The 12,470-nt window shown below is 40.3% G+C and overlaps 1 protein-coding gene across 2 annotated transcripts; it reads left to right on the forward strand.

Annotated features, from left to right (window-relative positions):
* The first annotated feature begins 250 nt into the window (after window positions 1-250).
* On the forward strand, window positions 251-9,563 carry NUDT9 (nudix hydrolase 9). Of its 2 annotated transcripts, XM_068941461.1 has the most exons (8): window positions 251-454; window positions 1,850-2,089; window positions 3,663-3,758; window positions 4,578-4,664; window positions 6,403-6,514; window positions 6,924-7,070; window positions 7,316-7,400; window positions 8,808-9,563. In XM_068941461.1, exons 1-8 carry the CDS (start codon window positions 318-320, stop codon window positions 8,981-8,983), a joined length of 1,080 nt encoding a protein of 359 aa, XP_068797562.1. In that variant the 5' UTR covers window positions 251-317; the 3' UTR covers window positions 8,984-9,563. The 2 variants fall into 2 exon arrangements, with proteins under 2 accessions (XP_068797562.1, XP_068797563.1); XM_068941462.1 differs by lacking the exon at window positions 3,663-3,758 and having other exon boundaries at window positions 273-454.
* Window positions 9,564-12,470: the final 2,907 nt, after the last annotated feature.

A 12,470-nucleotide genomic window follows, 5' to 3' on the forward strand; every position in this document is an offset into this window, starting at 1 on the left:
ACGCGATCGCCGAGGCCCGGCGCCGAGCTGGGCCGGCGCCGCCGCGGCCGTTAACGGCCCGATCGCCACGCGCGACCGGCCTCCTGATGGACAGGGCAACCCACCAATCAGAGGGCAGAACCCGGGGGGCGGGGAAGGAGGCGGGACGAAAGGAAGCGAGAGCCAATGGGCTCGAGCCGCCCGGAGCGGTGCGTGATTGAGCGGCGAGATCGCCAAAAGGGGCGGTGCCGGCGCAGCCGCGGTCGTTAGGCGGCTGGGGCGGGAACCGGCTGGAACCGGCTGCTTGGGCGGGGCGGGGGGAGGGGGAAGCGGCGGGGATGGGGCTGCCCGGCGGCGCCCTGCGTGCGGCGGCGGAGCCGTGTGTCGCTCGGGCCGTCACTGTGGTTTCCTTCACGGTCACGCTGTCCTCCCTGGCCGCCCGGTGCTGCTGCCGCCAGCTCCGCCCGCCTCTCAGGTACTGCGGCCCGTCGGCGCTGCGAGGCTCGGTGCTCTGGCAGCCGGCCTCGGCGCGGCCCCCTGCGGCCCCCCCCCCCCCCCCCCCCCGCGGACGCTCGCCGAGTGAGACCCGCGAGGCGTAGGCAAGGTACTGGGGTAGCCCAGGGTGTAGTGACCGCCATTTGACCTGGCAGAAACCGAAGCAAACCCTCCTTTAGAACTAAAGAAACGTAACTTTTTTTTTTTTTTCTAAGCAGCGTAACAAATTCCAGTCTGCCAAGTGAGGATACAACCATATACAGGATTAGACATTCCCTATCCTTCCCCCCCTGCCCCCCATTAAAGAAAGATTTCGTGAAGATAATATGCTTCCTGAAGTGAATTGTGTTCTTCAGTGCCTCACCACTGTGCTCAGTGAGCATGACAGCACGTGCGTGTTGCTGCCAGCTGTTGAAATTTTGGTATATATTTTGCAGAAATGGTAATTTTTCTTGCATGCTGGAGGTGACTCCTTACTCATTTAGAAGAGATGCCTTCCCCCTAAGAGGTCTCGAATATCTTGCTTTTTAAAATTTGCTTGTAGATTGTAGCCCTGTGCTGAGCTTTGGACCTTATTCTGGGTATAGAAGGGCTGATTTTTATGCTGAAGGAAATGTTTATAGAGTTCTTAGACAGCTTGGCTGTCAGGCACTGTAGCCCAAATGACTTTTATATACTCCATTATTGATTGCTGTTTGATCTCCAAAATCCCATGGCAATGCAAACTTGCTTAGAAGTTTCAAGGATTTTTCCCTTTCACTGAAGAAGTTGTCCTGTTCTACCCTTGTTTTAAGTAATTGAAATAACAAGGTATGTGTTGTGTGGTGCTGTCGTACCTGGTATAGCACAAAATGATGGTTCAGTGCTCATAGCAACCTGTAAAGTTCTCCTGCTTGGGCCTTTCTGGATGTTTCATACATGCGCTTTACTGGGCCTCTGGCCTATCTTTAGCTGTGAGAGAAGGGAGCTTGTAAGGCTTTGTCAGTTTGTTGATGAAATGCCTACATGAAGAATTAATGCTGAAGTAGGTCTTCAAATGGTATTTCATGGTAGGTATCTCTGAGCTGAACCTTTTAAGCAATGATAACTGTGATCACAGTACTAAAAAGAATACCGACTGACTGAGTTTTTCTCACTTGTGCCTATCTAGCAGAACTCTGCTTCACTTAGCTGCAGATGAATTTCAGAGTTTGGTCCTGCGTACATGTTTGCGTGCCTTCTAGAAGAAGCAATAACATATTTCTTCAGTGTTTTTTTTTTTTTTTGAAGCCAATCTGTTCTGCTTTTTGTAATTTAACGTTGAGATTTGGAATTAAGTAACATGGTTAATTCTTAATGCATGAGTTGCTTTTTTCTTTGTTTTTTTTTCTTTCAGTAACTTGTCTCCAACCTGTTGGTCCCATCTTCACCCTGTTAAAATGTTTAACAGTTGTGGTGTGAGTCAGTTTTACCACAGCAAAGCACTCACCTCCCCATATCCAGGATCAAATATTGAGCGTAGCCAAGTTCCAGAAGAAAAAGTGGGCTGGCTAACTGAGTGGAAAGATTATAATCCTGTGGAGTACACTGCAGTCACTGTTTTGGCTGGGCCCAGGTGGGCAGATCCCCAGATCAGGTGAGCAGAAATGGTAGCTCTTTTCTGTTGTGTAAAGGGAAGACGGAGATAATTAAAAACTCAATTAATAAGATCATCAGCTTAAATGACATGTCCTTCTACAATGATTTCTGAAAGCAAGGACCTGGAAATGCTTGTCAGAGAACTGAATAGTTTGGCTCAGCTCTGGAAGTCTTTGAGATCTTATTTTAATGAATTGTTGACTTATGTAAAATACAGTACTGTTATTGGAATAATGAACGCTTATTTATCCTATGTAATGCTGCTTTTCTAGAGGGTTATGGGAAAGGAACGTTCTCATAGTTTCTTTCTGTTTTGTTTTTTGAATCACTCTTGACACCAGAGGTAGAATAATGTTGTCATGTCGAAGTTGGGAGAAAGTTTTCATAATATGGATGTTTATTTTTCATAGTTTGAATGTTTAAGAAAGAACTAATGCAGAACTGTGGTTCTTGAGTTGAGCAGTCTGACTCAAGAAATGCAAAAGCTGCAAATGTATGTGTGCACACTTCAATTAATTATGTGTATATATTCTGTTTCTCAGGGAATGCTATATGCTACTTTTCTAGAAGGTTAGATGAAACTAATGTAACTTCTGATCATATTAAGTGGTAATTCATGTGTATGCACAGCTATATATAAAAAAAAAAAAATCAGAAGATAATGGCACTCAGTGTTTCAGCCTTATCTTCCTTATTTCCCATTGCTGTGTCAGCATAGGTGTGCATTTGGTATTAATTGGGCTTAGGATTCTATTGATTACAAGGTACTCTGTTCTCTATGATTTTCACAGCTAGCTACCTTCTGCCAAGGCATAGTGGGGAAAGTGTCAGGTATCCTCTTACTTGATAACATTCATAATAATTGAAAATGCAGAGTCAGTTTTTAGGTATTAGTGTAATTTCTCAAACTAACTGTGTGAATAAAGTTAGTCAGTAGCGTGAAAGCTGTGATGGTTTAGGAAATGATTTTGGGAAGAGAAAATATGCTTACCTTGACAGATGCCTGCCTCCACAAACATGCTCTCTCGTTTTCAAAGGTGCAAATGGGAGATGACCACTGAACTCATTTTGGAAGCCATTGATTCAGTGGCAGCTTGTAGCTTTGATAGATCATACCTAACACTGCCAGTCTGCTCAGTAGAATTGCCTTAATAAATTTCTCAGAACCTCAAGTGTTTGTTTCTGTAAATGTTTTCAAAAAAATAGTTAATTTGTTAAATTGGTGAAATTTTTAGCTTTGCCAGATGGATGAAATCCTTTTATATTCTTTAGTCTTAACAGAACACCTTTGAAACGCTTGTATAAGTGAAAGTGTGGAGAAAAGATGTGTTATAACGTTAGAGCAGGGGCGTTTATATGCCTGCAGATTTAATTATTGAGAGAGACTGTAGTCAGTAGATGTGGACACCTTACAATGGAAGAGAAGGAGAGCCTGTCACTTAAACTCTAGGAAAAACTCACCATTTGCGAAATGGTGGTTGTTGCAGATCTGGTTGGCCTTTGAGCTTTAGGGGGACACAGGGGTGTTACATTTAATAACTTATCTCTATTAAATTATTTTTTTTACACAGCGATAAAAATTTTTCTCCCAAATTTAATGAGAGAGATGGAGAAGTAGAGAGAAAGAGTCTGAATGGCTTGTATGTGGTTGAAAACGGGAGGCCCCGGTGAGTGATTTCGCTTACACGTACATTTTAGTGATGCAGTTCTAGAGCTATCTGCTGATGGTCTGTATCAGTTTTGGTAGTTGCTACCTGCTAGAGCAACATTAAGGTGGTCTCCCCTAGAGACAGGGAAAGTGATACTTCCAAACCAGCAAAATCTTTCTGGGAGAAGTCTGCAGCAGAGAGGTGTTAAAAGGTTTCTAGATAATACAGCAGTTGTGCTGCAACTCCTGAAAGAGGAGAGAGGTATAACCCTGTTACGGTAGGATAGGTTGGTTAAGTTGTGCTTTGCCAACCTGACTAGATGTTTGACCCAGCCCTTGTACCACTCACGCGTACTGTACTGGAGCAGAACAGTTTCCTCCAGCTGACAGATGCTGATGTAACACAGATGCATAATCTTACCTAATTTGTTTTTCTGTGATTTGTAGATAACTAAACGTTCTGTGGGTCTGTGGTCTTGCGACCTGAGAACTACCTTACGTTAATACTCATATGAGGTTTTATATGAACAATGAGAATAATGCGTGATCAGGAGCCTTACAAGACAGATGTGGGAATTTACAAAGCAGTCTTGCACTTGTTCTTTCATTGTACTGTGAAACATAGAGGTTGTTAGAGGGAAAAGCACCTTCCTCACTTGTTCGTTCTCGTGCTCGCTTGCTTTCTCCTGTTCCTCAAAGTGGTGCGTTGGCAGTGCATGTATATGTTGCTGTCCTTCTAATAATTCAGTTTATGCTTCAGCAAAGCTGCTTTTTTAGAATGTTTGCAAATGCATATGGGGAAATAGATTCTTTAACAATATGCCACTTTTTATTTCAGAAATCCTGCAGGAAGGACTGGTCTCATAGGCAGAGGATTGTTAGGACGTTGGGGACCAAATCATGCTGCTGATCCGATTATAACTAGGTAAGGGACAGACGACTCAAAGGTCGTAGGAAACAGAAGAGAAAAGTACACAGCTCAGTTTTTCTATGCATCTGTGAACAGGATTTTACTTGTCACATAGATTTTTACGTTGTGTGTGTTTACCCATAAGCCCATATGTATCTATGGATAGATACATAGACAGGTGGAAAATCCATTTCATAGACTTTTATTTTTTGTCTCTGGGAAAGAGTATGAACTTAATTCATGCCAACCCATCCCTTCTGAAATGTTGAAGAAGCTGATTTAAAAAAAAAAATGGAATTCAGAAATTGTAACTTGACAGGAATAAACTATACAAATAAAATCTTTAGTAATGAATGTAAAAATTTGAAGGGTTATATGATATTTTCCTGTGGATGTGCTACGTGCCAAAAGGCCTTACACAAAGCATCAAAAATAGTTTATCCAAGATTACAGGAATTAGTTTTTTTATCTATTAATGACTCATTTTCAGAACAAACAGTGTGCCTTGACTGCATTGGAAATACTGAGGATACAGGAGTAGGCTGGATTTGGATCGACTATTTTTTGTTTAGGTCAAAGTGCATGTTATCTTTTTGATGCTTTTGCCTTCAAAATCCGTATAAATATACTACAAAAAAAATGCAGTTGAAATTGCTTAGGTAGCAAAGGTACAAGCTAGGAAGTACCATACTGAAGATACAGCCATGTTATTAAAAAAAAAAATATCTTAATGCATGTTAATTTTTCTGTTTCTGGGACTTCCCAGTACTGCTGCTGCTTTGTTTCCTTTAAAGGAAAATAAATGCTTAGATTATTTTTCTTTTCATTCAGATACCTTTTTGCTTTAATTATAGCAGATCTTTTAAATCCTTTGCAGAGTACCCTGTGATAGATATTTGTCGGTTTCGTTTGGTGCTGAGTGGTTCATAAGTTGCAGTCTAGACTTGCATTTCCTTATAGCGTAAGAGAGCACAATTATTCTCATCTTACGGTAGGCAAAATAAGTTAGTAGGTAAACCTTCGCTGTAAGAGTTGCATTTGATAGAGGTGCTGGGCCTACTGATTAGAAATAGCTACTGCTAGCAGCGTGGTTACCAAAATAAGGTGGCTGTTCCTGCTGCTTTGGCTACAGTGCTGTCTTGGGTTTGGTTGTTGCAGTGGTAGATATAGAACCACCTTGCCATTCAGCTATAAGTTAAATCTTAGGCTCATCAACAGAGGCTCCACCTCTTTATCTTCACAGATGTTTGCTTCTCCACTCGTGTTGCTTTTCTGCTTGGTAGTTAGTCGTAATTTCTGCTGACTTTCAGTTGTGAGCCTTCTACATTTGACATAGCTGACCTAGGCATGTACAGAGAGGTGGTGGAGTCTCCTTCCCTGGAGATATTCAAAACCCGTCTGGATGTGATCCTGGGCAATATGTTCTAGGTGACCCTGCTTGAGCAGGGAGGTTGGACTAGATGATCTCCAGAGGTCCCATCCAACCTCAACTGTTCTGTGATTCTGTGAGTTCAGCACTTGGAAAAAGAGGAAAACACTATTAGTGGAGTTGTGAAAAATTAAGTTATTTGCCTCAAAGTTAGATCTTCCAGGACAGCTATCATCAGTCTTCCCTATGAGACCGTATTTTCTTGGCTTCATTTGCTATGTAAGAACAAATAGTGCAGGATTCTTGCTGTTAATATCCCCGATCACAACTTGACTTCAATTTCAAGACGTAGAAAATAATTTTCTTGTTTGTCATCTTCTGCAGGTGGAAGAGGGATAGAAGTGGCAATAAAATAGCTCACCCAGTTACTGGCAAAAACATTCTACAGTTTGTAGCTATTAAGAGGAGAGATTGTGGGGAGTGGGCCATTCCAGGGGTAAGGAAAAAATATTACAACTGTAGACTTTCCCCTTCCTTCTCTTTAGTTGTGAGAATGTAGCTGGTATGCATGTGATAAAATTGTGCCTTATATGAATGACATAATGTTGCAGAGATGATGGGAAATGTTTTGTAAGCTATAATGTTTAAATAAAGCATCAATTGTTATGTTTTCTTCTGCTTCTTCATTACAAGATGGTATTTTTGTATTTTGATTTTTTTTTGCTTAATGTAGACATGATTTAATCCATTGCAGTTTCTGAATGATGTATATGCTTGCTCTTGACGCATGAATTTTAAATTTTGGGTATAATGTAGATGGATGTAGTAGACTAAGTGCAAGTCAAAAGGAATAATAAATGGCATCTGAGGGATACTCACCTTTTTTTTTTTTTTTTTTTTTTAAGGGGATGGTAGATCCAGGAGAGAAGATTAGCACTACACTTAAGCGAGAATTTGGTGAGGAGGCCCTGAATTCCTTACAAAAATCACCTAAAGAAAAAGAAGAATTGGAAAAGCAACTACACAGGCTGTTCAGCCAGGAACCCTTTGTGGTAAGCTTTTTGTCTTCTGTGGTTGCTTTGTGAGCTATCCATGTGACTTTGAGCTACTTGAAGTTGGAAAAAATGTAGCTCTAGTTCAAAGAATGAGCTGGAACGCTCAGGTTTTTATGGTCCATGAAATTGAATGTGATATTGAATAATTGGGCTAGTGTATCTGAGGAAAAAGCTTCTTAATGATTTTACGTTGTGCATTTCATGTTGTGACATTGAACTAGTTCTGTTTGTTCACTGCTTAGGTGTACAGAGGATATGTGGATGACCCTCGTAACACTGATAATGCCTGGATGGAGACAGAGGCTGTGAACTATCATGATGAATCTGGTGGGTATCTCCACTTGTACCTTTAGCTGCTCTTTACTAAATACATAAATATTTTGAAATTCAGGCATATGTTAGGCTGAGATGGCCAGTGAAAGTAGAGTAACATGGAAGTCAGGTGTAAATTTGGGGAGTAAGAACAATGGGTGTGAGGAACTCTCCTAAGATATTCAGCCCTGACAGTTTGTTACTATTCCATTTATCTCAGTCCTGAAATAAGGAAAATACGGACTTGGCATGAAAATGATTTCTCCATAAGTTGCTTGTAAATCATTAATCATGTGCCTTTTTATGGAGACTAAACATTAGATTAGGTTTATTTCTTGTTACTGCATTTTGCTTAAGCTGGTTTTAGTTCCTTTTTTAATGAATCTGGAGAGGAAGGATATACGGGGATTTTTTAAGTTTTTCTTTCAGGAGCTAGTGTGTGCTTCAGGAACACTGCCTCAGGCCTTTGTCAGATATTGACTATGTTTTTGTCTTTTGTTTTAATTTTTTTTCTCAGAGACCTTTCATCTTTGTTACTCTGCCTTACTTTTCTCTTATAAATTGTAATGGGTGTATATGCCTATATGCTCTTAAGAGTCATCCCAAATCTAGAATTCTCATCTCTGAGCTCTTCAGATAAATTGACCTAGTAAGGTGCATCTTGTAGAAGTTGAACACCGGATTCATACAAGGACATTTCCGCTGTGCTTTGGATAGTTTAGTAGATACCAGTGGTGATGCTGAAGATGCCGCTAGCCCTTTGATTTAACAGCACCAAGAATAATAAAGATTTTGTGCCTTTGGTCTTTGTTTCTAATACACATTTGCTTAACACTTTTTCAAGTGTTTCTTTGGTTGCTGCCTATAAAAGACATGGGCTATCTTTGGAAACCAGAGGTTGAAAACTTAAAGCAATTCAGAAACTTGCTGCATCCCTTAAGTGCTATTGTAACTTTTGGGGCTCTGCTAGAGTTTTAATTATTGTGGATTTGCATAAACGTATTTTAGTTGCAGAGTTCAAAGCCTTTCCTGAGAAAGGAAGCACTAAGCCACTAGTTAGAAGAATAAAAATCATCTGAGTTGGAGGGATTGGCTAGACTGTGTAGCGAGTGCCTGTCATCATGTTGATTTCTAGTAACTTAACAGGCTGTTTCTGTGAGCACAGGAGTGGTGGCAAGGAGTTATGGTTCTGCTGTGCAAATTTGCTTTAAAATAGTTAATGCAGGTATGGGAAAGGCTTCTGGTACAGAGTCAGTGAAAAGCATATTTAGTGAAAAGCATGATTAGTTTTTATATGAGAAATAGTTGAAGGTTACCTACGAAAGAGCCTTGAAGAAAGGAGAAAGTGGTCAGTTTTGAGAATGAAAAGTAGGAAAGAAGATGTAATAGTAGTAGGTCCTAACTCTTTTGTTTTGTGATCAGGTGAGACAATGGATAATTTGCCCCTGGAAGCAGGTGACGATGCTGGGAGAGTGAAGTGGGTTGACATCAGTGAAAAACTCAAGCTATACGCAAATCACAGCTACTTCATTAAGCTTGTGACTGAGAAGTGGGGAGCCCATTGGAGTGAAGATCCTGGTCCTGAGAACCATGAATGATATTTCTGAAATTCAAATATAAACTAGAAAAAGACACACATAAAGGAAATAGCAATTTTCCGGTATTTAAACTAGTATGACATTGTCCTGTTCAATGCTAAAAATCAACTGGCAAAACCTGTCGTTCAAGAGGCAGTGCTGGAAGTGATCTATAATTATGACTTTCTGTAAAATGTGTACAATGTACAGCTGTGCGCTCATATTCCGGGTAAATATCTGGCAGAACTTCTGGCTGCAATGAGACATGATCTAATGGAAACTTGTAGAAGACTTCGAGTCTCCTCTTTTGATTTCAACTAGTATGAAGTGAGACTGATGCTGAACTGTTATCTTATTCTCCTTTGTTGTAATTATTTCCAGATAGTTCTCACTATTTCTAGATTTGCATGACAGTGTTAGAGTTTTGAACTGTTCTAGTTCAGAGGCTGGTCACTTTAGCTCTGTATCTCTGCTTTGATTGCTTGTCAGGAGCATGAATCATTGAGGGATGTGAGACTTCTAGTCTCTGATGATATAAGCACTTACTGTAATGTGAATGTTACGTAATAAAGTGTAGTTTCTTTTGTGAATGGTTTCATAAGACTTTGGAGTGGTTTTCTAATTCTAGAGATTAGTCTTGACATTTAATTGTTTTCTAGTGTGCAGTATGGTTGGTAGTCACTTCTGAACCTGTCCTATACAGTGAATGTTCATGGGAAAGAGCCTTAAATGGAAGGTCTCACTGGTTGCTGTCCTGTAGGTATCTCACCCTTTCTTGTTTGTCCCACTCTACAGTGGGATACGCTTCCAGATGCGTAGAGTGGGAGAACAAGGACTTACTGCATGTTACCTTTCAGTGAAAGTTAGGTAAAGGTGATTCTGTTAAAGATTTTGAATGTTTAGTTACTGCAATAATCAGTCTTCAAATTTGCATCTTAACTCTGTGTACAGTTTATGCAGGCACGTGCATTGACTAAAATATAGGCCCATGACCGGATACCTTGCTTATACTTGAATTTTACTTGGTTAAACACAAGCACCCTTGCTCGCGCTCACCAGCACTTTAGTGTATGGAGAGACTGGATCAATGGCCTTTTCACTTATCAGCTCAACTGTGTTAACCAAATGTGCGCATGCTGTGTACCTGTTAACTTGGAAAGTAAAGCTGGCTTAAAGTGATTTTGACTATTTTATTTAGTATTGGACGAGGCCCTGTAGGAAATCTGTTCACTTGTCTCTGCTGATGAGGAGCAGCAGCATTCTTGCTTAGCGATGTTGACCTTGAAATGCGAAGATGAACGGTTTAGCTTTTTGAGTTGTCTGCTATAACTAGTAATTACGAGTGTTGGAAGCATTTTGACGTGTGGGCTGAACTTCACTGTGAATTTCTCTTTCATGGTTTTAACAGCAAAAATCCCTAGCCTTAACCTCTAGTGCATGGTAGGACTCAGTGTTGCTTTCTAAATACCTCACTGATCACCCTTAAGTTCAGGGCAGTGTTTCCTTTCAAAATGCAGTTTCAGCATGCAGCATTTCAGCATATAGCTGTTGACCTGTAAGATTCTGTAGATTTTCAACTTGAAAAGTCTTAAGACCATGCCTTTTTATTATTTTCTCTTTTGATCTGCTCAGTAGTTGTGTATAATATACAGGAAGAGGGCGTGTCTGTTTCTCCTCATGTTTAAAATATTTTCTTTGCCTCTATTTAAAAATATTATTTTTGGAGAATGTAACTTGGCTGCTGGCTTCGGATGAGCCAGATGAAGAGGTTAATTTCATTTGCTGTTCCATCCTACTCTGTGCTGTGTTCTGCGCAATGCTTACGGTAGTACAGCTGCTTGGGAGGCTGTGCTATGAACAGGATCATTGGAATGAACTGCCTTAAACTAATCTTCTAAATTACAAATTTTCTTAAGTTTAAGGAACTTCAGTAACTTTCAGTCAGGGGGCACAGGAATTGAAGCTGTTTTTGCCATCAGATCCAGCATCTCCTTAAACCTCAAATGCTCTGCTGTGGGGAGCGTGCAGGCATGTCAACTTCTTGTTTGAGTGTCACGTTATTTCTTCATGTTATTGGTTCATCAGCATTTTCAGGCATTTATGCTGACAGTAGTTGTACAACGTTTTTCCCCGTGTTGTTTCTAATCAAAGGGTAATTGCTGCTAATTGTATGGTACAAGGGAGAAGTTTTACGTAGTGTTTTCTATATTGTATCATGGTTGATTCCAATAAACCAGAAGTTTTGACTGAAAACTTGGGGCCAGGGGTGGCTTACTGAATTTTGGGCAAGATGATATGTTATAGCACGCTGAAAACTGTCATTAAGTTAACTGCCTTAAGTCGTCTTGTATAACTCAGTAGTGTGAATTCTGAAGCATTACTGAAATTGGACCCATTCTACTTAAGTAGTGAATGCTTTTAAGGCTTACTCCTTTTCAGTATTATCCTCCCTTCCAGTTAGAGAATAAAATTTGGGGGAGGATGATAGGAGTATCCTGATGGGTATTCTGAGGATGTTCTAATGTTTATAGATTACTACTTGCAAAGAAAAATTTAAGTGTTAAGGTACTTCAATTTTCCTTTTATTCTTTGCTGATCTTGTCTGTGTTGAGCTTCATCTAGGGCTTTCTAAAACAGCGTAAACGTTTTACGTTGCTGTATAAGCTTCCGTAGGCTTTCCTTATATAAACAGCTTTCTTCAGCTTCACAGATAAGATTTGGTGGCTGCTTATGCAAACCCTTTTGGCATGTATCAGCCCTTAGAAACATAGAATGGAGACTTGATAATAGCTGATCGGGAAAGATAAAGACCTGAGAGAGAGTGTCTGCAACTCGAAATGGACAAATTGCGTAAGAAATAACCTTAATTTTTCCAGGTTAAAAATTCCCCCTTCCCTTCTTACTCCTGGTCTTTGGAAACAGCACCACTGAAAGGACTTGGGTGTGTTTTTTCTTAAGAAAAGGTTAAGAGAAGTATTTTGATGCTCAGTGTTTATTAAGCTTAAAAGCAATGAAGCAAGGCTTGAAAGAATTGTGCACTGTTTCCAACACAGGCTGTAGAGGCATGTGTGTGAAACAAAGGAGTTGGTTCTTGTTTATCTGCAGCTTCCAGTGCACTGGTGACACTAAAAGTGGTAATGCGTTGTAGAAATTTGAAAATTATCTAGAAGCGGCGGCGTTCCGAAAGAGACATCCTTAACTTGCCAGGTATCTGCAGAACGAGAAAAGAACTGCACATCAGAATTAATAGGAGTTGTTATTGCAATGTTTAATTAATACATCATATAAAGCATGCCACTAGCAGCATAACTAGCTATTGAAAATGTGGCCACCCAAGCAAACCCTCTTTCTGTTCCTGGAAGATGAATATGCAGTTAATGATGGATGAGTGTAAGAGTGACTATACTGTGGCATGTCAAGACAGCATGCCTTTTTTTCCTTCAGCATTACTGTTTCCAAGGAAGCGCTTTACGTAAAGTGCAATACTAAGGATGAAAACATGGAAATA

The sequence above is a fragment of the Struthio camelus genome, chromosome 4, assembly GCF_040807025.1.
Source record: "Struthio camelus isolate bStrCam1 chromosome 4, bStrCam1.hap1, whole genome shotgun sequence".
NCBI classification, from domain to species: Eukaryota; Metazoa; Chordata; class Aves; order Struthioniformes; family Struthionidae; genus Struthio; species Struthio camelus.